The sequence below is a fragment of the Cheilinus undulatus genome, linkage group 20 (assembly GCF_018320785.1).
Source record: "Cheilinus undulatus linkage group 20, ASM1832078v1, whole genome shotgun sequence".
NCBI lineage: Eukaryota > Metazoa > Chordata > Actinopteri > Labriformes > Labridae > Cheilinus > Cheilinus undulatus.
The window spans coordinates 32,017,613-32,044,778 of record NC_054884.1 but is presented as its reverse complement, the minus strand read 5'-3'; the positions used below and the strand labels follow the sequence as shown (position 1 = coordinate 32,044,778).

Genomic DNA, 27,166 nt, shown 5'->3' with positions numbered 1-27,166 from the left:
GAGCCATGTTCCGAGTCAAATATAGGTTTGAAATTATTTGCTAGTCTGCACAGACACTCCAGAAAGTTCACACTGGTATTTGATCGGTACTCAGTATCGACTGATACCCAACACCTTGGTATCAGAGTCATATCGGGAAGGAAAAAATTGTATCGAAACAATCCTACTCTTATTTCATGCTAAAGATGCCTAAAAAGCGAATCTTAAGCGAATCTTAAGCGAATCTTAAGCAAAGCTAGATATCAAGAATCAAGAGTGATGTTTAAAGAGTTGTTTTTTTGTTTAAATTGGGTGAATTTTTCTTTTAAATGGCTTTATTCTCTAATGTGTTCTTCACAAAAACAGGAAATGAAAGAATAGGCAAATAGAGTTTAACATGCAGCTCTACTCCAATGGCGGATATTGAAATTTCATGGTTGCCTTTTAAACCCCGAAATTGTAATTTAAAGGTAGACGAAAACATTCAGCTATCTGCTTTGAAAAGTTTCCTGTCTGTCGGTGACTCACTGAGATGAGCTGCAACAAAACACTGCAAACAAAAAGGTACTTTGCGAGTACAGATGAGATGCTAGACTGTAAACAAAAGAGAAAAGGTGGAGAGCTGAGCAAAACACAAGTCAAAGCATTCAAACATCATTTACTTTCACTTTCAACTTTCAAATAGCTCTTTTGTCTCAGGTCAGGCTGCGATTGTCCCATCAGACACAGTGCAGAGTCGCACAATAGGGCACTATTCTGTATTTCATCCACCAACAAGTCAAAGCAGCTGAACGACACCAGGCGAGGCTGCATGACGAGACAGTTATTTTTAAAATTCAAAAGAAAGAGAGTGACGGCTGATCTGCTGTTTGCAATACGTTTCAGATGCAGATGTCTGTTTGTGTAGCTATGCTCACGTATCAGATCAGTGACGCTGCCGGGCTGTAGGGCGCTGCAGGTTGTCAGCTGTTGTATGTGTGAAACAGAGGCGTGAGAGAGACAAGGGCCGTGCACTGGAGCATTTTGTCAGGTTCTGTCACCGCTACGCTGAAATTTGTCTCGGTGCTTAACATTCACAGACTGCGTGTGCTCCACTGCTCACTGCTCAGCTCTGACACACATCAGGCGCCTTCGTGATCGAGCAAATCTCCTCGGCCTCCTCACCAAATGGCCAAATGGCCTCGTGTCACAACATGATGTGTCCCTTTGCCCTTCTTCCACTGTCACTTAGTCGGAAATGAGCACCATAAAGCAGCCCTCCTCCACCCAAGCGGACACAAATATTCATCCCTATGTGGTTTAAACACCTGTTAGGACCACGTTTAGATGTATGTTCACTCTACTGAGCTGTGATGTGATTCCAGATGCAAATCTAGAGTGTGGGAGTGGAGCCGGTCAATATCCATGAAATGGACAAAAGTATTCAGCCACCTGGCCATTATGTAATTACATTGTATTCAAATATATGTGCTTAAATGTGGAGTTAGCCCTCTTTGGCAGCTCTTCTTGGAAGGCTTTCCACAAGATTTTGGAGTGTTTCTGTGGGAATTTGTACCCTTTCATTCTGTAGATCATTTACAAGGTCAGGCACTGAAGTTGGACAGGAAGGCCTGGCTCGCTGTCTCTGTTCTAGTTAACTGCAAAAGTGCTGGATGGGGTTGAGGTCAGGGCTCTGTGTGGGCCAGTCAAGTTCTTCCACACTAAACTCATTAAACCATGTCTTTATAGTCCTTGTTTAGTACACTGGTGACCCATTCCCCTCTGCTTCTCAGTTTTGTGCTTACATTAATGCCAGTGGAAGTTCAGACTTTTCATGTATAGAATCAACAGTGTTGGTCACTTTTATGCACCTTAGCAGCCATTGACTCTGCTCTGTGATTTTCCAGGGTCTTCCGCTTCTTGGCTGAGCTGCTGTTGTTCCTAAACACTTTCACTTTCTGATAATATCACTCACAGCTGACTGTAGAATTTCCAGCAAGGATGAAATTTCACAAACCATCTTAGTGCAAAGGTAGCATCTTCTTGATGTCACTGAGCTCTTCAGAACGACCCAGTTTATATCACAAATGTTCGCAAATGGAGACCATATGGCTAGGTGCTTGTTTTAAACACATGTGACACAAGTCTGATTGAAACACCTGAATTCAGTAACTAACAGGTGTGACCAAATACCTTTGTCCACAAAGTATATCTAATACTAGTAGGATGTAGTCAAGTGGCTCTGAGGGTGTTATATGATCTGCCATATTTTCATGTCTTCGCTTTAGTTATTGAGACTGTTTCCTGTAGATTCATTATTAGCATTAAATTTTTCTGTTTTCTCATTCTCTGCCATTACTTCAGGCCCAGCTTTTGGAACCATGGGGTTAGTGAATCCAAGTGAACTTTAGCTGTCTTGAATTTTAAAAAGTAAATAACTGGGATCATGGTCTTCTCCATGGTGCTTAGCAGTAGGATGCCTTTCATGCACACCATGAGTGCGTAACATCACATTAAAGCTATGAATATCAGCTGAGTATTGGTATGAGTACGATCAAAAATTGCTTGCAAAGAGTTTCCATCTCTCCTTGCCAGTTTGACCCACTTTTTTGTCATGTTACCAACATATTTGTGCAATTTAGGCAACACTCTCTCCCTTATGGTTTTGAGTATGAATAATCACTATGTACCTTTTGAAACCACCAATCATTGAAGCAAAGAAGCTTAGCGTTAGTTCATGCAGGACATGGTGGTCATATGCCCAGCCATGATTAGCTGATGGCCAGCTGATCCCAACTATCATCTCCCAATTCCCACTGTCAATCGCTCTTTCTCTCAACAAAACGATGTATTTAAATATGACGTACCTCGCACTAATCCCTGCTTGCATTAATACTGATGCTCCATGCTGCTGCTACTGGCAAAGCTTCACCTCCTCCATCCTAGCCTCCTCCTTTATAGCATAAAGCTTGTTTCAGATCTATGCTACTATAGATGAGTCCAATGAGGTTCATTTGGTCCACTAGTAACTTATTCTGCTTAATTCTTTTAACAGACCAGAGTATTTTCTTTTTTACCTGACAGTTTCGACAGCTCACTTGCAGTCTTCCTCTGAGTGGTCACGTGATGTTGCTGTGACATGTCTTGTCAGCTGATTTATACAGGTTTTGGCGCTGTCTTCCTACCAGTAGGGGCAGGATGACAGCGCCATCTGCAGTCTGACCTCTTCAGGACTGCATCCCAAGTGTGTGAGAGCAAAAAAGCCCCCTCGTCCTGGTTGATAGTCCTGTGGGCACGCTTCCGTATTTCTATTGCCTCTTTTATCCAGCAACGGTGTTTGTTGTCCTCTGTCCCAATGATGTTTGCTCCATCTCAGTCCATGATGTGGTTTTCTCTTTTGCAGTGGTCGGAAATGGCAGATTTGAGTTGTTCTTGTTCTGCTTTGTGTTTTGTTGCTTGTGTGCATGCTCTCACTGTTTCCTTTTCACATTCTGATCTGTGTTCCTTTTTTCGTGTGCTGAATGCCCTCCCTGTTTCACCAACATATGTTTTATTGCAAGACATGCAGGGTATTTCATAAATTACGTTACATTTGTATGCCGGTTCTATTCTATCTTTAGGGTGGACGAGTAGTTGTCTGAGTTTTTTACATGGTTTTACTGGTGTGTTTATATTGTGTTTTTTCATTGCCCTCTGCACTTTTTCTGTGATACCCCTGATGTACGGTAATGTGACCATTGCTGAACTCTTTTTGTCCGTTTGATTTCTGTTCGGCTTGTTTTGTTTTTCCTTCTCCCTGACCTGTTTTTTTCCTTTCTGTATTGCCCATCTTAGGTATTGGCACTGTTTAAGTGCGTTGTGAATGTGTCTGTCCTCGTCTTGTTTGTCTTGTTCGTTTGTGAGCTATGGGATGTTCTGATGTCCACAAGAGGTAACAAGTGAGCAGTCGAAACTGTCAGGTAAAAAAGAAAACACTCTGGTCTGTTAAAAGAATTAAGCAGAATAAACTACTACTGGATGAATTGCTTATTAACAACTTTTATTGTATTGCCATAAACGTATCTATCCATGTGGGGGGGTTCTAGCCTTGCACTCCCTGGAAAGTTAAACCATGCTACTTGAATAACCCAGAGAACATCTTTTGAGCAGAGCCTTCTCCAGCATGTAAAGCTGTATATTTTTGTGATAAAATGGTCAAATATATGAAAAAATTATTATTTTGAAACACTTTAAGGATCATTTTGACAGCATTAATATATGGAAATGTGGCAAATGTTTTAGTTCAGCATAGACAATGTGTAGGAATTTGGATGCAATTTTGATGATTAATAGAAAAAGTTTCCCAATAGTGAATATCTAGTACTTGTAGTTTTTTGGCTGTATTTTCAAACAGGTATCCAAATCATATCGTATTTTAGTAGAACCATGTAAAAATCCTGGTGTTCTAATGACCATTTTTTATTCTTTACAGAAAGTAATACTTAGATATATGTCGTGCATAGCTCTCCAGCTTAAAAAGAGGATAACAGGATACATTCTTTTGCCCCTACCCCCAGCCCTATGAGAGCGTTCTAGAGAGAAAGAGGAAGGTAAAGGAGAGAAATTGAGATGGACACAGAGGAAGAGAAGCGGAGAGGGAAGAGCTCGTTCCTCTCACGGCTTCACTGCTACTGCCACAGCCACTTGTTTCAACCTTCCCCCTCTAAGGGCAGCCAAGTGTGTTTACATGCCTTCTGACTGCGTCCTAGCATGCGTCGTGCCTCCTCGGATCAGTGTCAGATCCTCCCTGAGAGCTCCGCTCCTGTGGTTTCACCAGGAGAGATAGAAGAGGAGACACAGGAGGACAGGAGCTCTTCCCTGAAGGTGATTTAAGGGCAAACTGCACATGTTTGTTTCTGCTCTGAGTTGAGTTAATGAACTTCACAGGATTAGTCTCATGCTATATTCTCTTTGTGTTTCCGTGTGACTTCATCCATGGTTTCTGAAGTTTTGAAGCTGAAAGATGGAGGTTTATGCTGAAAATGCTGATTAAACCTGACTTTGATCTGTCCAGGTCTGGCCAACAGGTGGGGCTGAGGTTGGCCTTGTAGCAAACAGCTACAGCCACCTGTCGGTCTATCAGCTGCACCCCTAATTTTGCTAATTTGATCATACCTCTTAATCTTGATATGATAAAGAAATAAGCTCTTGATGCCAGGGTCATCTTTGTATCAGGCTGTAAACATGTTTATTTCTACTTTAAAAATAGATGTTTTTTTATATGGAATCAATTGAGGATCATTTGCTTTTGGCACCAGTCTCAAGTGGACACTCAAGGAAGAGCACTTACAGCACTTCTGCACTGGCTTCATTTTTAATACCAGGGGATGCTGCTTGGTTTTGATGTGATTTTTCTTGTTTTGCGGCCTCCCATGAGCCTCCGTCTGCTCGCTCTGCAAAATTAAAACTTGTAAATAAAGATCTAAAGTGAAAAAAGGGAACTTAGAAGCCCATTTATGTCCTTGAAAACAGAACCTTTTTTTCCATTTTAAATGCCATTAAATGTATCATGGACTGGAAAAAAATGCAAAAAGCAAGTATTTAATACTTGCAACACATTTTTCCATGCACTCAAAGCCCTCCACATTGTTCAGCATAGCATTAAATGATGAAATGTGTTGATTAAAAAAATGACCAAAATGGTCTCAAGAATATTTTTTTTGACATAATTGCTTCCTAAAACAGTCAAAACATTCGATGACGCATATTGCTTTCTTGTATTTTTTGCACCCAAAGAAATTCATCACATCAGGCTTAAGCCAGCAGTTATGTTTGTCATCACTTCGACTTTCATTCCTTTAACATTTCTCACTTTTCTGATATTTTTAGGTGCTACTAATTGACGCAAATCAGTTCACATTCCTCCCTAGCTTCCTGTTTAACGGAAACAAACGTCACACAGCATCAAAAAGTTCTTTGTTGGCCACTTCATGGGAACTTCAAATCTGTATCTTTGAGCACTTCTGCATTTCAAAGATGATCTTTCACAGACAGATTTAGAAACTGAGATTGTGATTAAATAGCATGAGTGTCACACAGGTCACAATGAGAGGCTAATCTAGAATCTGCTCCTTCATTACACCACATGATGCCAGAGTTATCTCTAAATATCCTCAGGAATTTCCCACAGATCTGTCGCCTAAGATCTGAATATTTATATGAGTACTTAACGGTTTCTTCTTTGTTGTGTATTACAATTTGGCCAAGCATTTTTAGAACTTTATAACTGTCTGCTATGTTTAAACATGCAAGGCAAAGACCTCTACATGTAACCTTTCCGCCTATAAACTTGCAGCTCATTTTTATTGTATTTGGTTGTAAAACTGCCCAGGATCAGACAGGAACACTCATCATACCTTTGGCTATTTTTTGCAAAATGGATATAAAGTTTTACTTCCTGGAGAAGACTCTACTCAAAAGATGCTCCCTGGGTCAGACAAATATGACCTAGATGACCCAAATATAAAGCTTTGACTTTCCAGGGAGCACATAGCTAGAAACCCCCACATGGATGGATACATTAATGACAATGCATACTGAATACAACAAAACTATTTCAAAAGAAATTAATCCATTGTAGCATAAATCTCAATTAGGGATGCATGATATCTGATTTTTTCTGATATCCAATACGCCGATATTTACAGATAAATTTTGGCCGATACCGATATTTAAATAGGTTCTATTTAACAAAAAAATCATTCTTTTGAACACAATTAAAGGTTTGAGGATGAAAAAAGAAACAAACTTTTTTTCTCAAAACACACTTTAAAGTTTGAAGAATGAGGATGAATAAAGAAAAACATCTCAACTTACATAGGTCTGTTGGTCCAGCCTATATATGGCCAAATTCTACAGTCGATATATGATGATATTCACAGCCTAAATATCAGATAAAGATATCGGCAGATGTTTTGATATCTGCAGAAATTGATATTTACCTTTTTTAGCTTATATCTGCTGATATCGATATCAGGCCGATAATATGCTGCATCCCTTATCTCAATATGAGGCTGCAACAAGCTTAATGCTATGAAAGAGGAGGCTGGGGTGGAGGAGGTTAAGCTTTGTAGCATGGTGCATTAGCATTACTGCAAGCAGGGATTAGTGAGAAGTACACCAAAGTGTAAATCAGTATCAGCCCTGAAAAAAACAGTAAACCCCTGGTTAAATGAAAGACAGTTGCTCAATCAGAATGAAACCTGTAAAATCCTGTAAACTTTCCTGCCCCAGGAAACACTGACTGAAGGTGACAGCAAACAGTGATCCTGATAATTTAAGTAACATAAGCATGAGATCACTGGTAGCTAATGTTCGCTAATTACTACTCACCCATGCGTTGATGGTGAAGAAATTCTTGCTCTTAGCTTCCTCTGCTTTGCTGTAACTACCTCCGCCAAGGTGGTTATGTGATTGGCAGGGTTTGTTAGTTTGTTAGATTGTTAGCAACATAACTCAAAAAGTTATGGATGGATTTTCATGAAATTTTCAGGGAATGTCAGAAATGGCATAAGGAAGAACTGATTAGATTTTGGGAGTGATCCGGATCACCGTCTGGATCCAAGACTTTTTTAAAGGATTCTTCACTGTTGGGAGATAGGGCTAATGGCAGAGGTGTGCGCTCTCTAAGTGCTTTTCTAGTTTAGAAATTAAAACAGTGCTGTATAGCACTTTTTAAAAGGCCCAATGCCATTTATCTTAATATTATTGATTTTCTGTGGTTGTCAGGTTGTAATGTTCAATGGTAGCGGCTACTTTCCTAAACTCTTTTTGCCCTCCAGGCTTTTAAATTAGCCACACGACTGTAAGCTATTGGGGTTTTTCCACTGTGACTTTTGCACCAATCCAAACCAAAGCCATGCTGATTTACTGTTCCATCACCAGTTTGGTCACCCCGGGCTGCGCTGTGCCCAGAATGGTCTTGCTCTGGATCAGGGCCCAAGCATGGACCGTGCTGAAGTCATTTGGGGACACCTCGCAAACTCTGTGTCATCAGCTCTGGACACGCCCTCAAACAGGCAACTCAGATGTGGTGGAAAAGCAGATCCTTTGCCGTGCCGTGCCGAGTCAAACCAAGTAGACCCAAGCTGCACAATGTCGTAGAAAAGCCCCATCTGAGTACCTCAGAGACTTTCAAGTTATGCCATAAGTTATGCCATAATGTTTCTGTGTGTTGGACAGAAAACCTTTGTTATAAAACTCAAATAAGAACTAGATTAAAGAACAAACAAAGGAACACTTACAGAATGTCATACCATTTAAATACAGATCCCAAAGTCGTCTTTTCACAGTTTAATCTTGGCATGATTCAAGATGACTATGAGTCATTATTCCATTATTAATAGACCCAGAAAGCTCAAGCATATTTTGAACACATTGTTCACAAATGAGTCTCTTTGTGGTGTCTTTTACATGACACTGCTTGATTTAGACTTACAGATGAGATTTAGAAGAAGGCTGCTGGTTCTTGTGTTGGTCAGGTGGTAACAGGCTGACAGATGCAGCTCTCTCTCTCTCTCTCTCTCTCTCTCTCTCTCTCTCTCTCTCTCTCTCTTTCTCTTCAGTCAGTTTTGTTGAAGCTTCTTTTGATGCCGTCCATCGGGGGCTCGAGCTGTGCTGCTGTTTTGAGGAGAGTGAGTCAGACTGTAATGGACCTTCTTGTGCTCCTTTCTGCCTACCTCTAAGATTTACCACCCACCTTATCTATTCATTGCAAACTCTCTCACATAACTGTACACTACACACTTGTTCTCTCCCTCGTTTAGCTTTACCTTACCCTCCTTTATTCCCCCTCCTTCTTTTCTCCTTCGCTGTCTTTCTACCTCTGCTCATGTCCTCAAAAACAGAATATTCTCAACTCCAGAGGGTTTTATTGATCCTATATTTACTCCCTATTGTAAACTAAACATATTTAGCAGTGGAAATATTCAAAATACACTGATCCCAACTGAGAGAACCGTCTTTGTCCATCCAAAGCTTGAGATTGATTCAGCATGTTTTCATTCTATCTTGAAAAAGGATGCTCAAGTATGCTTGAGCCTTTACTTGAAGGATTTTTCTTTTGGTATCTTTTCTTACTATATTACCTAATGTCAGGCATGCTGGACAGCAAGTAGACTTAATCGAGGTAACAGTATTGCCAAAAATAGAGATAATAACGAGTTACCAAGCAACAACTTCCTAACTTCATAAAGGTATCAAGGTTTCTGTATGCTTTAAGATTACTGACTGTAACAGGCCTCTTACAATCCAGTCTTCACAGGTTTCCCTATTCATGAGTGTCTCAAGATGAAATTACTTTATTCACCAGAGTCACTGATATGTGTGTGAAGTAGGTTAATTCTATTATGTGACTTTCTCTTTCCTAAATTTCTCCCAAATACACCAAGAACATAACAGTCAACTAAAATCCATAGTAGTATGATATTAGCACTTCCACCCTTCACTGCAGCAGGTTGTTTCATCGTAGCAGCGTGTCTGCAAAAGGTCCATTCTTGTTCTTTTTAATGACATTTCTGTATTTTAAGGACATGCTGCAGGAGCACTCACTCTGAATGCTAACATTGCCATAATGAAGAGAGTTAAAAATGGAATAGGTATCCAGTGATTCTTATGCTGAAGGTTCCCACGCTTGTTTTTAAAGACCCATTTAAGAAGTAGTTGCACAAACTGTGGCTTGCTTTAGCTTTGTTAGCTTTAGATAAAGCTAACATAGCTGTGCTAGCTATGTAGTTAATGTTACTATGCAAGATGTAAGCCAATGTAGCCACATTATCTTTATCTTAAGCTAAAGCTTATGAAGCTAAAGCAAGCCACCGCTGGCGTAACGTCTCCTAAAATGGGTCTAGCTTTAGCAAATATAGCATAATCGGTTTACATAGCTACAAATTTGATTGTAGCTTTAGCTTCCTTAACGGTTTAGCTACATCACTTCTGCAGTTATGTAGCTTCATTTGCTTGAGATTTAGCTACAAAGCTAGGGTACCTACATAGCTTACATAGCTACATAGCTAATGTAGCTTCCTTAGCTTAAGATCTAGCTTTGTTATCCACGTAACTAATGTAGCTCTAGCTTTAGCTTCTTAAGCTGCATTCGGGTTTTGGAGGACAAGCTTTTTTTGTAAGCAGACTATTTTACAGAGTTTTTAGTCATAAGGTTTTGCAGGTCAGGTTTTTGACTTTTAACCTTTTTTAAAATATTTTTTTATGGGGGCTTTTTTGCCTTTATTTAGACCAGACAGCTGAAAGTTTTAGCGTGTTTTTCCATCTGACAGATACCCTGTCTGGTAGTTAGAGAGCAGAAACCTGGTGAATCTCATACAAATGGTTAACTTGTTAGTTCCCTGTGCTTTCTTAGCCTCTGTTGTCTTTGCTGAACTTGGTCATGGTAGTTAACTTTAGGCTGAAACACATACTTTGTTGTGCGGATGCACATACTTGCTAGAACTTTAAATGTGCTTTCATATGAATTAATCCACAGCTGAAAATAGTCCCTAACAAATCTTTGCTCACTCACATTTTAGCTGTGATAGTGACCAAATTACAGTGCCTGTCTGTTTGAGAAATTTATCAAGACTTATTTTAATAATGAAGCTGTATAATTATGATCATTTTAAAGGTTTGACCAGATACTCTTTAAGGGATCATATTACTTGGAGAGGATTGCCTCCCTACATGATAGCACGACAGTCAGAAGCTTTTTAAAGGTCATTCATTCACTGTTAGTTTTGGCTTTTTTTGTTGTCAACAAAGGGCTGTTCTCACCAATTATGCCTGATCAACATACATAAACAAAAGCAGCTGCAGGTTAACCCAAAACTGAACTACAGGTCTGTCAGTTATTTACAGCCAACACCGACTAAAAGATGCCCCTATTTCTGTCCCAGTCAAGTCAGCTAGATTCAGGCCGAGATTTGATGACAGTGCATGAGCGTGTTTGCCAAAAAAACAACTGACACTGCCGGTTTCAGATGATTATCTCACCCTTATCTCCGCTTATTCACATCGTTCAACACCCCTGCTTGAATTGCTTTAATCTTAGTGTGATCGATAATTTTAGATGTAAGGATTTTGATTTTTGGATGTGATATGTAGATTTGTACTCGTGTTCTTTAGAGGCGTTTGCATCTTATGTAACATATTGACATATTTTCCTGCTGCTTGGCTGCAAGACATAAAATAAGTGAGGGAAAAGTATGCCAAGGAGAAATAGTATATTTAAAATGGATTCGCAGCCAAAAAGGAAGATTAGAACACATTTTCTTAAGACTTGCATTGGTGATTTGCACATTGAGGTTTGTAGTGTTGCTCTAAGCCTGCTGTGCAAATTACATAAGATTAGATTTTTTTGGTAAAAATACAAATTATGTAAGATCTGTTGAAAGTGATAGCTGCAGCTCTGCATTCACTGCTGATAGAAATTACTGGATTTTGTACTGTATATCTGAAAAAGGAGAAGAAACCTTGGATAAACTCACAAATCAGATGTAAAACAACCTCTCCTCTAACCTGAAATAACCCAGTGCTTCACTCCCCAGATTCCCCCACAGAAACCATCCCGATCATCCTCCTCCCATCATTTCCTCTCCATCCCTCCCTCCAACTCTGTGCCAGCTCTCCTCCTCCTCCTCTTTTCTCCTCCACCTCCTATCCACCGTGAGTCATCCTCACCTGGTGAATAATTAAAACGTCTGAGGCTCTCGCTCCGTCTGGCCATGGAGGTTTGGCGGTACAGGGGGAGGAGAGGAGGTGGGAGGGGGGAGTGATACCTTGCTCAACGCCGCCTGAGGGGAAGCGTTATGGGCAGGATTATGAGCAACTGCTATCCATCCATCCACACTCACACGCTCGCTTTCACCGTCCTGGAAACAACTCCCCCGGCCCCCGTTCGCAGCATGGTTGCCATGTTTTTTCCTGGAATACCTGCCACAGCGGAGCAGTAGTGGCTGCACGATTTCGCACGTATAAAGGGCTGTAATCGTTTCTGCCATTTGGAGGATGGCGCCCGATAGAGCGAGGATGTGTTTAGTAATTCCACCAGGACGGAAGGAGCTTTACAGACATTGGCATCCCGTCACCCCCCTTAGATAATTGGATTAGCACCACTTAAAACAGAGTAGCTTTGGGTATACAGCCTCTTACTGGTATTGTAAATGACAGCATTGGGTAGTTTTTGCATTTGCATCACAAATATTGCATCAGCGTCTGTTTTTTAAAGCATGACACCCGACTGGAGGAATATTACATCAGTTTATGAATTGTAGAGGAGACACTCTATGTCTCTAATAGTGACATGCCCTTACAACCATTTTTCGCTTTGGTACTGATCCAAAACCTGGGCTTTGGTTCCCTAATAATATCAATCCAGTCCAGTCAGAGCAGACGCCTGGGCTTTGGTAATCTGATCCAGCCCTACAACAGTGTTAAAGAAATAACTTACATTCTTCATTGAGAGGAGCCTGGGAATCATTCATGAGAAAGGCGGCACCAAGCAGCCAGCTGTGAGTCACATGATGCCCATAGCTTCTTTCTTTTTTCACCTGTAGCCTGCATCACACTGTGTTGTACTGTCATTGCTACAGGTAACATCCATTAACTCAGTGGAAGAAAGTCCACTCCTTTTAAGAGGTCAGACAGAGCACCTTGGAAAGTATTGGCATAATGACAGGCTGTACCTTCAAGTATTTTGTCGCTTTCATGCCGTCACTGGGACGTTTCATGCCTCTTTGCAGTGCTGCTGAAAAATTTCATCTGCTCATTTTCAGCCCATCTGCCTTCTTTGTTTAAACTCAGCATTAAACAACCACCCTTTGAAACGTTAGCTTGAGTCGTGATTGGACTGACGTCTGATAGCAGGATCGGATCAGTGCATCCTTAGTCTCCATTTATCCCTGCCGTGAAGGTTTGTCATGGTACCAGTCTGAATTTCAAACTTTAATAGGGCACTTGAAAAAAATCGATCCATCCTTGTTTGTAAAGCAGCAATTCAAATTATCTCCAGACACTTTACAAAGAGGGCAGGTCTAGACTGTACTCTGATGTGGCCTATTATAAGAAAGACTCGCGCTAACCACTGTGAGCTCAAACTGTTGTTTTTCCATTGCTTCTCTTGGTGCAAGACCCTCACACTGCCTATATTTCTCTCAGGTTTGGCCATGAAAACAAACCAGTTTGTCCAGAAGGTGACTTCCTCTGCTCAATGATAGAGCTTCCTCTCTGAATCAGCAGTTTGTCAGCACTGAACTGATCTCAGCTGATCTTCATGTTAAACTGATGCATTACTGCATCCCTATCTAAAAGGACCTGAGAACTGTCAGAATTTGCAGATCTGTGCATTTCAGTGAAGCACTGCTGCTCTTTTTTTCTCTTGCAAAAGATATGTTGTTTTCAAAGCTTTAGCACCATTGGGTGCCATTGATTGCTAAAATAACAGATTGTATTATTTCAAAATGTGCGTAATTGCAAAGTATGAAAGTATTGAAACTTTTGCAGTCTTGCTTTTTTATGTTTATTGATTTTGCTGTAAAAAAAATCAACAAAAGGGAAAAAAGACATTTTTTCTTTTAACTCATCCGGCTGTATCCTGCACAAAGCTCAGTGCAATAAAATGCAGCTCTTGCCCTGCTTCCAGTATAAAACCACAGCTTTTCAGCCACTTCCAGGTATATCTGTTTGTACTTTTTGCTGATTGCATTAGGAGAAATGTTCTCAGCATGATCACCGTGTTTCTTCTGTGATGAAAGTAATGCTTGCAGTAGCACTTTGGAGTAAAGAATACATAAAGAGCGATATCAGCTCATTATGTGATGTAGCCAAACAGCTAATCCAGCACACTAGAGTCATTTACTGAAGATATACAGCTCTAATGCAACGCTCTCTCCCTCCCCTGCCTCCTGATACTCTTTGCAGCTCTGTACCTGCACACAGAAGAGAAATTTCTGCAGACACACATAAAAAAGCCTGCACGCTCTCCCCATCTTTTATCCAGCCAGTCTGATGTGTGATGCATTTTTCCAACAGCTCTGACTTGAAGGGTATTTCTTTCTTATATGCTGCAGAGTGTGAAATTAACTACTGCACTGGATTTCATCTGACCAGCAGCTATTTCTCACTGCACAGTGCAAAAATCTGATCACATTTAGCCTTAAGTAGAGCAGCAGAGAGAAACTTTCACAAAACCATGAAAAGGTATTGACCCCCATTCTGATTTCTTATTTTCTTTCATATTTGACATATATTTTAGATCATCAAACACATTTTAATAATACAAAATACAGTTTTTAAGCAGTGGTTTGATTTATTAAGTGAAAAAGCCATCCAAACCTACCTAGCCCTGTGTAAAACAGTTAATATCCCCTAAACATAGTAACTGGTTGTGCCATCCTTGATGGCAATGACTGTGAACAAGTGTTTGAGGTGAATGGCAATTCATCTCAATGAGGAATTTTGGCCCACTCTTCTTTGCAGAATTGTTTTAATTCAGCCACTTTGGAGGGTTTTCAAGGATGAACGGCTCTCCCATGGATGTCATTGTTGCCCAGTCTCTTTCTTATTGTTGAATCATAAACATTGATCTTAACTGAGTCAAGTGATGCTTGCAGGTCTTTAGATGTTGTTCTGGGTTCTTTTGTGACCTCCTGGGTGAATTATCGATGCACTCTTGGAGTTATTTTGGGAGGTCAGCCACTCCTGGGAAGGTTCAGCACTGTACCAAGTTTTCCCCATTTGTGGATAATGGCTCTCACCATAGTTAGCTGGAGTCCCAATGACTTTGTTTCTCGCCTGTTCTTGAATTTCTTTAGATGGCGCAATGATGTGTTGCTTTTTGAGATCTTTTGGCCTACTTCACTCTGTCAGACAGGTCCTTTTTAAATGGTTTCTTGATTTAGCAAGTCTGGCAGTAATAAGGCCTGGGTGTGGCTGGTGAAATTGAATGCAGCTTTCCAAAAAGTGTGGTTAAAATCAATGTTAATTCATGAATCTATGATTTGATGGGGGGTTTAAGAAATTCAAAAAACAGATGAGGAACTAGAAAAGCACTCAGAGAGCGCAGACCTCCGCCATTAGCCCTATCTCACGATAGTGAAGAGTCCTTTAAAAACATTCCTGGATCCAGACGGTGATCCAGATCACTCCCAAAATCTAATTCGCCGATTGCTCCCTCCCCAATGGGCTGGAGACACAGTGAGGCAAAGCATTGGCTTTGCCACATGTGGACTGTCATGGCAGAAGTACCCATGGTCTCACCGGACGACTGAAAGTCATGGCAGAGGGTGACTATTCCTCTCTTCCTCCCAGCATTGTGAGTATTCTCGCTACAATTCGCTGTGCTTCTCTCTGTTATGCTCCGACTTGTCTCCTCGACTGGGCGTGCGTCTTTCAAACTCTATAAACTCCAAAACTTTGAATAGAAACACACCAAAAACGTGCTGCTGGGATTGAAGTTACTCATGTCCGCCATCTCCTGGTTGTAAAGTGGTAACAGCGCAGACCTCCACCATTAGCCCTATCTCCCAATAGTACAGAATCCTTTTAAAAATTCCTGGATCCAGACGGTGATCCGGATCAGTCCAAAAATCTAATCAGTTCCTCCTTTTGCCATTTCTGACATTTCCTGAAAATTTCATCAAAATCCGTCCATGACTTTTTGAGTTATGTTGCTAAAAAACTAACAAACAAGCTAACAAACAAACTAACAAACAAACTAACCCACCCGATCACATAACCTACTTGGCGGAGGTAACAAAGTCACTGACATCAGTCTGGAAAGGGTTACAAAGACATTTCAAAGGCTTTGGGCTTCCAGCTAACCATGTTAAGAGCCATCATCCACAAATGAGGAAAACTTAGAACAGAGGACAACCTTCCCAAAATAACTCCAAGAGCTCATCAACAACTCATCCAGGAGGCCACAGAAGACGCCAGAACATCTAAACACCTTCAGGCCTCACTTTACTCAGTTAAGGTCATTGTTCATGATTCAACAGTAAGAAAGAGACTGGGCAAAAATGGCATTCATGGAAGTGTTTCGAGGCCAAAACAACTGCTGACTGAAAAGTCTCATCTCACATTTGCCAAAAAACATCTTGATGATCTCCAAGACTTAAAAAAAGATAACAGTCAAACATGGTGGTGGTAGTGTGATGGCCTAGGACTGCTTTGTTGCTCCAGGGTCTGGACCTCTGGCTGTAATTGATGGGACCATGAATTCTGCTCTCTGCCAGGAAATCCAGAAGGAGAATGTCTGAGAATGTCCACTCTCATGCAGCAGGACAATGATCCAAAAACACCAACAAGCCCACTTTAGGAACGGTTCTTAAGTGGCCTAGACAACGTATGGACTTACATCTGACTGGGATGCTGCAGCATGACCTTAAATAGGCCGTTCATACTGGGGAAAAACCTCCAATGTGAATGCATTAAAGCAAGAAGAGTGGGACAAATTCCAGTTATTTGTTGTAGGGGTAATTACTTTATCTCTGTCTAATATCAAAATTTGTTTGATTATCTAAAACATTTAAGTGTGACAAAGATGGAAAGAAGACATCAGAAAGGGGGCAAATTCTTTTTCACAGCACTGGAGGTTTGACATTTTGCAGTTGGAGTGAGCGCTCTAGTAATTGAAAATTTTGGGGTTTTCTTGCACTGATTTATTATTCTTTTGCGTTGGAATTCTGCTAACTTTCACAGCCTGTAACACACTCACAGTAGTCGGTGGTTTTGAGGTCAGAGTCTCCCATCCTGGGGTCAAATTACTAGAACTGGATTCAATTATTCTTTATTGGGATTGATTGATCTTGGCCGGCGCAATGGAACCAATTAGATTCTCCCAAAAGTGCAAACCTCCCTCAACCTCCCCTCCAGACATACGTAGGAATACGCTCGATGTAATTCAAAGGATTTCAATTAGTAATCGACCCTGGTCTGGTGGTTCCCCGTATTTCTGACATCATGATGTGCTGATGCTGCTGCTGCCTTTTTTTGTTTCATTGAGCTGCACCTTTTGCCCTGTGCTCTGACACTCAGCTGCCAGTTTTCATTCCTGCTCTCACTGCTTTTCTTTCTCCCCCCCTCCTTCACTTCTCTGTCTCCTCTCTCTATCTCTGTCTTTGTCTTTTGCTTGCTGTTCGTCTCAGCTTCTGCTAATAACACCCATGCCTGGCAATCCCAATCACGTAAGTTTCTTCTACTCACGTTTGTTGCTCTCTCTGCTCACTGCCTACTTGCTTTATGTGTAAGTGAAGCTGCACAAACTCTTGTCATGCCAGCAGAGTGTCTGGATTATTTAAGTACCGTTCCCATTCCTAATCAGACGTAATTACCAGATACCAGATATTACATTTAAAGTAAAAGCACACTGCATGTTTTTACTCTCAGAGCTCTGAAAGAAGACTGGACCCAGAAGATGACACCCAGAAGCAGCTGGCTAAATTTTACACTGAATTTATCAGAGTGCTTCAGAAGTTCATACCAGATTCATTTTAGCCTCATTAGTCTTTAATAGTCCATATGTTCTGCTGAAAACATGCCCAACCTCTGGAGGACTTCAGTTTAATGACTCCCCCTAGCCCCTAGTGAGAGAAAGCAACAGTCAGCCTTGGCTGATAAAGTAGATGCTCTTTTGACTTTATGGATATTTTACATCACAAAAAAAGAGAGTCTAACACCAAGAAGTTTGGACTGTGAAAGCAGCCTTTGCTTTGAACTGAAAAGTATAGTATTCCTTGCCTTTAACCATAAACACACTTTATTTTTCTACTTCATCTCGAGCCTATAGTCAGATCAAAGGGAATTCTTTTTATTTCCAACCACACTGAAATTCAAATTATGGAAGGATGCAATGGCATAATGTTTATCATTATTTTACCCCAAGTCTTGCCTCTTCTTTTAAATTTTTCTTTGTTAAATCCATATAAATAATCTTATTATGTTAAAGGGATATTTCTGGCTTTTTGAAGATGCGTTTAATATGGCAGTGGTTGAGAAAACAAAGCTGCTTTTGCTATGATAATGAGGTAACTCCTCAAAATATTAGAAAAATTGCCAAAAATGCACACATTATCACATAAAAATACAGTTAACTGTGTTTATTTTATTCTGCTTATTTTTAAGTCTTATTTTTTGTTCCATCTAAGGTCCAGACTGGATTATTTTTAATCATCAATAGGCTTAGTTGAAAATTTTGGGACATTTGGGTCAAGATTTGTCATTAAGGAAACAATGACAGGTCCAGAGGCTAGACCACTTGAGAACCAGTAGTAATACTTAGCCACGCGAGATTTCTTTTTTAGGAAAGAGAAGAAAGCAGGCAGGCAGTGTATCAGACAGGTGCATTTATTTTACAGACTTTTAAGTAAAAAGGACCAACAATTTGGGTGAGTTTGATTGCGCCCAGTGTGCACAGGTTCAGGGCAAGCATGTGGCACCTTCCCCACATGTCATCATCCCCTCTGACTCTGTCCCCTTCTGTAAGTAAATGCAGGAAAACCTTTAAAAAGACCACAAACATTTTGTGTTTTTTATATGTTTGGCACTATTTTACCATGCAACAAATCGGCTATGTATTCTTACACCTTACTGCATCGTCATCCCCTGACTAGCTGTTTGGGTTAAAGAGCCATAGAGCTGTACTAGAGCCTGCTTCAAGTTAATTTATTCACTTAAATATTTACAGATGGCCTAGTACAGTGCTCCTTTTCTTTCCTTGGAGGCTATTGTAGTTGTATTTAAGGAAAGCTGAGCCGCCCCAAGACCTAGAGAAATTTATGTTGAAATTATAGTAAAAATTTTTTTTTTTTAAATCCAATTCTTGAATGTGCACAGCTGTGCCTCAACTGCCTTCAGGTACAGTGGGGGTCCCCGGTCTCTGGCACCTTTATCTTGGAGGTTGTGGGCAGAAAAGTTTGAGAATCCCTGACTTAAATGACAATTTTCCGTTTTGCTCCTCTGGTCAGGGGAACTTATGCAAAATTTATCTTCAGAAAGTTCAAGAAGGTCCATAAATACGGCGTTCAGTAAGGCAGGGAACTCTGGATGGGGAGTGATGCAGGCTGCAGGCGTATTTCAGTCATTATCCTCTGGTTCAGAAATGTCCTGAAGCAAAGTAACTAAGTCCCACTTGTGACAGCAGTAGCTCTCTGGGCTCACAGTTTATGCACCTGCACCACCAAGTACCTTGGTATCTCTCCTGCTAACCATTCTCTACTGTTTGTTGCATCGAAAAATAGTGCCAAACAGAGAGAATTTATGGAGGGAAATTTTCCAAATTTTTGTCTATAGCGCCCAACAGTTGTTCATTTTTTGCCCTGTTTTTATGTAACTGTCTGTAGCACTGTTTAGCCTAGCTTCCTTACCAATGCCCTTAGCCCTCTCTCCTTAAAGGAGCATCATGGACTGAAAGCTCTTGTGGATAATTTAATCTCTATTTCCAGGTGATTCTACAACCCAACTTCAAAAGTACCAAAATCTCTTTAAGATAGATGTATAAAAGGTCTAATTTGTAGTCAGTTTAAGGCCATTTAGTGCAGAAAAAATGAATTTAAAACAACTTGTCCAGTCAAATTATAAAAATCTTTTACTGCAGAACATCAATTTATGAAGGATCTAGTGATTTCCTTGTTCACTGCATTTCAATATGAATATGAAGTGTAAATTTTTTTTTTCTGGTCAATGAAAGTTTGTTTGCACCCTATGACTAAGAATCACAAGATATCATAGTCTGGCATGGTTTTAAGGTTTAATGCATTAAGAGAGAGTATACTTACAAAACATGCTACAATGTGAAATTTTGCACTCCCACTGATATAACACTTGCAAATTATTATCCCCAGTGCGTTTTGCACCCTATCGGCCTCAAGACATCGCCCTCAAACCTCTGCTGTTCGAGGTGCCCAGCATCACCATGGACTCTGTCTTCACGGGCAGAGAGTGGCTCTTCCAGGAGATCGACGCCCACCTCAACAGCCCCAATGCTAGCACCAACCGTGGCGTGGCGGTAGTCGGCAATATCGGCTTCGGCAAAACCGCCATCATCTCTCGCTTGGTGGCTCTGAGCTGCCACGGCACCCGCATGAGACAGATCGCCTCCGACAGCCCGCAGGCCTCACCCAAACGTAGGCATCAACGCATTTCTACATATGAGCACGTTTGATCTGTTAATTCCAAGTAAAAGAGAAATACACAACTGATTTTTAATCTAAAACTGTGAAATTGACAATTTGTCTCAGCCTATATTTAGAGAATATCTGTGTGAAAATATTGCATGAATGTGCCACATTTTAGAGCTGTCACTGAACATGTTGAGCTGTCTTGTGTCCAGATGGAGAGGGACTCCCTCTCACCCAGCCTCAGCCCACTCATGGCACCCTGGGAGGAGGCAGCTGCCCCGGGACCCCTGAGATGAGGCGGCGACAGGAAGAAGGCATGAGGAGGCTGGCCTCTCAGGTACATGCTACACCTGTGACCATGTATGCACACATTAACCATTTTAGCCTCTATGTTACCTATAGAGAATTTCAGATAAAGGCACATAGATGGCGTGTTTTTGACTGCATCTCCTTAAACTGGCCTCTTTTAAAACCAAAGATCTGTCTTTTTAGACATCTGCTGCAGAGAGAAACGTGTTTGTAGGGATTTTAATTTGAAATACTGAAAGGGTATGTGTACTAAAGCTTCATGAAACAGCTATAGCACCTTTGTGAATACTAAAGAGGAAGAGTGACAAGCCAAAGCTGCTTAGGAGCATCTGTTTTCTCCACACCTCCATTCCACCCTTTCCAATTACAGTTTTGTAAAATAAATGTCATATATTCTATTGCTATATTGTGTGTCATAAGGTCCTATTTGCATAAAATTGTGTTTGTGGATCTTTTTTTTTGCATTGTAAAAGAGTAAGGTATATATGAGCAGGGCTGTATCTTTGAACTGGCCTTGTAAGCATAATGGTTCTGCTTATTTGTAAGAATGCAGCAACCATTTATGAATTCTGCTGCCAGGGGACTCTCAATCAAAATAATAAACATAGTTGGCATTGAGGGAAATAGGGGGATATGGGGGGGAATAAGGGCAGACACATGTATTTATGGTGATACATTGTCTTTTTGTCAGGAGGTTTAAGACCCGCCTCATCTCCCCCACTTTGTGGTTTTCTAGGCTGACCGGAGGTTTGGTTGAGACAGCGTTAAAAATATGGCGGCCCCCACAGATCGCCTTCAGAAGCCCCCTTTAGTAACCAAACGGCTAATTTCACTTAGACTTCGCCTTAAATTTTCTCTGACCCATATTAATAATCTGAATTTATTTCCATTTCACTTTGTTACTTGCCAAGTTCTTTTGCCCCCTGATAAACTTTCTTACCATATCTGAGTCTTATCTGCATGCCTATGATTTTGCAATTGCCTGTCATGTAACTTAGATCATTTTAGTCAGTAGTTATTATGGTGGTTATTTCTCTGGCATTGAAAACTTTTGGAAATAGCTGTGAGTTCTGAGGGTTAAAGATATACAACATGAGTTTGCTAATTCTTAATTAGGATATTTCAGTGCAAAAATGTTTCATATTGTACCTTTCAGGCCTTTGGCTCTCTGTAACTAAAAAAAGCAAGATAATATTAAAAAGGCTCCCTTTGTCGTATTCATTTCCCTTTAATGACAGCAGAGGTGGCCTGGGAACCAATAATTTGCTCTTTTTCTTAAAGCTGTCAGTAGTGATACCGTTTCAAGCTTCACCCCTGCGTGAGCCTCCGTCGTCTCACAGGGGGTTCACCTGAGGGGGTCGACTTCAAAAACAGGCAGAGATAAGTTGAGACTGTTTCTGCTGTGTTTCCAAAAACTATTTGAATGTATGCCCAACCCTTTCTGTCTTTTTAAACAATATGCTAAACATTCATTTAACCTACCTGATGCATAAACCTGAATGAGGTGTGATTGTCACTCTTTCCCTGCTCTTCCTCTTGTCTTCTCTTGCACCTCGATCCCCCTCCCCTGCTGCTTAGCCATCTGCATCCCCGGTCCCAGCCTGATGCATTATGCAGATGTGTTTAAAAAAGAAAAAACAACTTTGCCAGGGAGCCTTATGAAATATTTATACCTGCAGAAAGCCATTTCCCAGCCAAGCTATTAGATCTTGTTAACTCTGTGCATTAATAATTGAGCTCACTCCCTTTTTCACCCCTCTTATTTTAAAGCCCTTTATTCCATTGTGACCAAAAATTTGCATTTCATTTTGATTAGGCTTTTGTTTTCCAGACCTTTTCCCTCACTGCCCTCTGATCGCTGCCCCCGTCTCAGAAAAAATCAAACTCATTGTGATCGCTTGGTCCCCAGGAGCACCTGGTCACACCTGCTGCTCAGATTTTGTGAGCCACAATAGTAGAGACCCGTTTTAGCATAACTGCCCCCAAAATCACCTGTCCTCTTCTTTTTCCTAATCCCACTACATCCCCATGTATTCACTTTTTATTCATGCATTCAATCAATCATTTATCTAAACATGCTACAAATACGAGGCTGTGAAATTTCACGGTTAAACACTTGACTCTGTCATGCCACAACCATCAGACACATGAGCGTGCATGAGCTAACCCCGAAGCTGTCTCTCCTGGCAGCTGGAAAAGATGAATTATTAATGTCTGAAACCGTACAGTGAAACGAAAAGTATTATGTTTCATTATACCGCAATCATCCACCATGAAGTTGACTCAATCCCTGATGAGTTGTAGCCAGAGCAGACGCTGAAAAAACTGGCTCTGCAGCGACAGAGCTCTAAAAAAAATGTTATTCCTCGAAGTGTGTCGTCTGACTCCCAGCATCCCTGACACCACTCAGGAGTCAGCTTGGTCCAGGAAGTGTTCACCTCTTCTGTTTCTCTAAGTGACAATCTTTTCTCAACTCTCTGTCGCCCTCAGGTGGTGGCATACCATTACTGCCAGGCAGATAATGCCTACACCTGCCTGGTGCCAGAGTTTGTGCACAATGTGGCGGCATTGCTGTGCCGCTCGCCGCACCTCGTTGCCTACAGGGAGCAGCTGCTGAGGGAGCCGCACCTACAGAGCATCCTGAGTCTGCGCTCCTGTGTGCAGGACCCCCTGGCGGCCTTCAGGAGGGGGGTCCTCGAGCCTCTGGATGCACTTTACAAAGGTGAATGCATTTCTACTGAAAAGAGGTTTACAAAGTAGAGGAAGAAGCATTCAGATACTGCAAAAATAGCTTTAAAAGGCAGGAAAACGCTGTGTAGTGAGAAACAAAATTATGTAATCAGTGCCAGAGAGTTTGCAGAGATATTGATATTTTGATACTATTTTGATACCACATTAAACTCTTGTGTTGTCTTAATTTGCTGTATATTCCACTTGTCCTTAGGGTGAAAATTTGACTTCATTTAACTCTTAAAAAAAGCAGCTCTATGAAGTTTAAACCTTTCAAATCCACCATGCATGAAAAAGTCTCTTATTCATCACAAACGGTTATTTCTGCAGTTTTCCCTCTTTATAGTGGAAAAGACTGCAGTGAATCAGTGGACACTGCTTGTTTTTATTGCAATACATCTATATAAATGTTTTCTTTGCTAAATTAGATGTTTATTATTATAGTTGTGGTTGCTAAATTAATGCATCCTTTGTATCAGGATTTTGAATGCATGAAATTCGTGCGTAGCCTAAAAACGTAGCAAAATTTATCTCGAAATGCATGTTGCATGTTCTTCTTTACTTTACAACAAAGACGTAAACTGCAAACTCAACGTATTTTCACAGTTTGACCATACACAGTATAAATAACATTAAATTAAATGTAACAAGATAATGATAATAAAGCATTTTATTTAAAGGCCACTTTCAAAGCACTCAAGATCACCTCACAAGGAAATGTTAAAAACAAGACATATACAAGCCCACAAAAATATACACAAGTTAGCAATCAGTTAAATCAACGAATATAAAATTGTAGGTTGGCTGAAAGGTATCAGTCAAACTGAATATGCAAGTGGTGGTCCAGTGGGAGGGAGTTCCAAAGTCGGGGAGTAGGTAGAGCGACTAAAGGCTCTGGAGCCATGAGGTGGAGAGCGGGTGGCAGAATTTTGGACTAACTGAAGTTTGTGGAGGGATTTCTGGGGGAAACCAAAGAGAAGGAAGTTGCAGTAGTCAATCCAGGAAGTGGCCAGAGAGTGAACTAAAATAGCAGTGGAGTTGGAAGTAAGGGAAGGGCGAAGGTGATAAATCTTGCCTAGATGGAAGTATGCAGACCTGGTTATTGATGTGAGATTGGAAAGATCGTGTGCTGTCAAGGATGACACCCAGACTCTTAAGCTGAGGGGAGGGAGAAACTGTGGAATGATCAAATGTAAGGGAAAAACTGTCAGATTTGGTTACAGTGGAATTAGTGCAATAAGAGCTTCAGTTTTATCACTGTTGAGTTTTAGGAAGTTGTGGGAGAACCAGGATTTGATTTCCTTTAGACATTCACAGAGGGAGGAAGGGTGGAGTTTGGTTTGGTGGAAAGGTAGAGCTGGGTGTCATCCGCGTAGCAGTGAAGCTAATGTTGAATTAAAGGAAGATATGACCAAAAGGAATTATGTGGGTAATGGATGATTTGAATTGTATGAACTGAGTTCAGCCAGAGAGGTATGATTTAAACCAGTGCAGATATCAGATGCTAATAAAAGCCTGAAAACATTAAAATTAGGGCGGGTCATTTTTCACCCAAAAACAACACAAGGAATAAAAAATAAGATATCTATGTTTGTTCATTGATCAGCTGTACTGATCAATGAACTTCGAAAAACTACAACTATTTCACGAGGTGAGTACATAAGAGAGAATTGAATTTAAAAAATCAGGCAGTCATCTGCATACTGTCTAAACTACACAAAAACAATATGTAACCAGTGTTTAAGTGCAATTTGATCATTAAAAAAACTATATAGTTATCCTTTATCAGGGTGTGCAGGGTCTCAAAAAGTAATAAAAGTTGATAAATCTATTGCCAACTTGCGAACATCTGAAAGAAAGCTTAATTTTCACGATACAATAATAAGTACTATCTGCATTTCTTGTCACTTTTTTTGTCCTAAAATCTCCTAAAAACATGTACGTAACTGTCACCAGCTTCACTGTTTAGATTTTAAAGGTGCACTGAGTTCTTGAGTTTTTTTGACATTGTCTTTAAAAGTATATATTTAATGTTAAATTTTCTGCATATACCTTGTATATTTGGTGCCAAGGATTTTACTTTGGCTTCTTTGGTATAGAAACAGGTTTCAGTATTGTTAGATTTTTACTAGTAAAAGATCAAGTTTAAAAATCTGTTAATATGCTGAATAAATTACAAGTTAAAAATCTACATTCTAGCAATCAGTTGCTTCATTCGAGGTTCAAGGATTCTTTATTTGCACCTAAAAATGTAAAATTTTTGACCAGATTGGCATTTTGGTTTTCCAAAATGCCAAAACAACAAATAACAGCAATAAAGTCCCTCAAAGACACACACTCTAAAATAATACATATCTTACCAAAGCTGAAGAGCTTTGTCTTGTGCTGGTTTTGCTGAGAAGTATCGTCTGCAGGTGCAAAAGTAGAAGTAGCATTTTTTTTTTCCTCAGGAGCCGCAAACTGAGTGACGGAAGCTGAAGATCAAAATTAAAACAATGAGAGCAAAGCTCACTTTACGCTGCAGCTGTAAAGAATTCTTCACATCCTGGTTAAGAACTTTTTGTTTTTACGGATAGATTACCAAACTGTGAAACACAGGAAAAGGGCAGGAAAGATTCAGTAAAAGCTCAGCAGAATAAAATCATTAGAGTTTATCAATGTGAAAATGAGCAGGTTTGCTTCTTTAGTCATTGTTGGCTCATTATTCTGTGCATGGGCTCTAAAATTAATGAGCATTTAATTTGTCTTGGAAAGTTTCAAAGAAGAATCATCACATCACACCAAAAGATTTAAATACAGATTTTTTTAACCCATCAAAAGAAACACATTTCACTGAATTTTACAGAGAAAAAAATCTAATCACAAAATATCAAGGCTCTTGTTGTCATCGAAATCGATCAGAAGGAAAATTATAACTAAAAAAAATCTGTCAAATAAATGTAATAAACAAAAGTAGAAGTAACAATCAGCCCTAAATGAAAATGTGCATTCACAATAAAAGTTCTAAGAGCTTCTTGTTGCATCTGTTTTATTAGAAGAGTCGGGGTAAAAATCGATGCTTTTTCAATTGTTTATACAGCCAAAAAAGGATTATCTCTAATCAATTGTCTTTGTCTGAAGGCTAACAACTATAAAATTATAAAATCTAGTAGTATTACTTCAAAATTGTCTGTTTATTCACCAGTGATTGAGAAATAACCCATTCTCCCTGCATAATAAGCAGAATAACTTCAGTAATCTATGGTTGTCAATGGCTCAATAAGGCCTTTCAAGGCTTGCGTGTTTGGCAAAACCTTGATTTAGTGTGCCCTGTTGGTCCAAATCTCTTTATATTATTCAGAATTGCTGAAATATACAACAAATCAAGGTTATTTTCCTCATGAGTTCCTTTGGCTTTCTATAACTCGGATCTCTCAGACCTTAATAACCAGCTTAGTTCTTCAGTCTAATATTCGATGGGTGACATTAGATAATTTTGTGCAGATTTTACCTAATACAAGTGCGATTATAGTACTTTATCTGAAGTGAATTTTCATTTTTTGATCCAAACTGAGTATAACAGGTTTTACTGACTGAGGAAAATAAAATGTGTTCTGTGTTATTGTGAATATAAAGTGAAACCTGACTTGGTTTGAATGAAGTTAGCGTATGCATATTTAAGCAAAGAAGTGTAGAATAAACCTCTAAACTTGGGTGTTAGATTCTTTTTAGTTGCGACTGTCATTTATGCATAAATATGCTAACCAGTGCCTGCTTTCCTGCTTTCTCAGAGAGGAAAATCAACTCTGAAGAGGATCTCATCATCCTCATCGACGGTCTGAATGAGGCAGAGTTTCACAAGCCGGATTACGGAGACACCATCGTGTCCTTCCTCACAAAAACCATCAACAAGTTCCCTCCCTGGCTCAAACTGGTGGTCACAGTCAGAACCACGTTACAGGTAGAGGTTTGCTTTTTCATTTTCATCTTATTCACAAGGTTTTATGCATTTAAAGCCAGCATGAAAGAAGCAGTTCACCTTTTAT

General features: G+C 40.2%; 1 protein-coding gene across 6 annotated transcripts in view; it reads left to right on the top strand.

The window, feature by feature from the left end:
- Positions 1-27,166, top strand: part of tanc2b (tetratricopeptide repeat, ankyrin repeat and coiled-coil containing 2b) — a 312,489-nt gene that overhangs the window by 249,256 nt on the left and 36,067 nt on the right. For 4 of the 6 annotated variants that reach the window (XM_041815330.1, XM_041815327.1, XM_041815326.1 and 1 more), the window contains 5 exons: positions 17,133-17,171; positions 19,827-20,108; positions 20,315-20,439; positions 22,902-23,133; positions 26,912-27,081. In XM_041815330.1, coding sequence (XP_041671264.1) covers positions 17,133-17,171; positions 19,827-20,108; positions 20,315-20,439; positions 22,902-23,133; positions 26,912-27,081 — 848 coding nt within the window. The remainder of the gene's footprint in view (positions 1-17,132; positions 17,172-19,826; positions 20,109-20,314; positions 20,440-22,901; positions 23,134-26,911; positions 27,082-27,166) is intronic. The other 2 variants (XM_041815329.1, XM_041815328.1) reach the window with 1 other exon arrangement.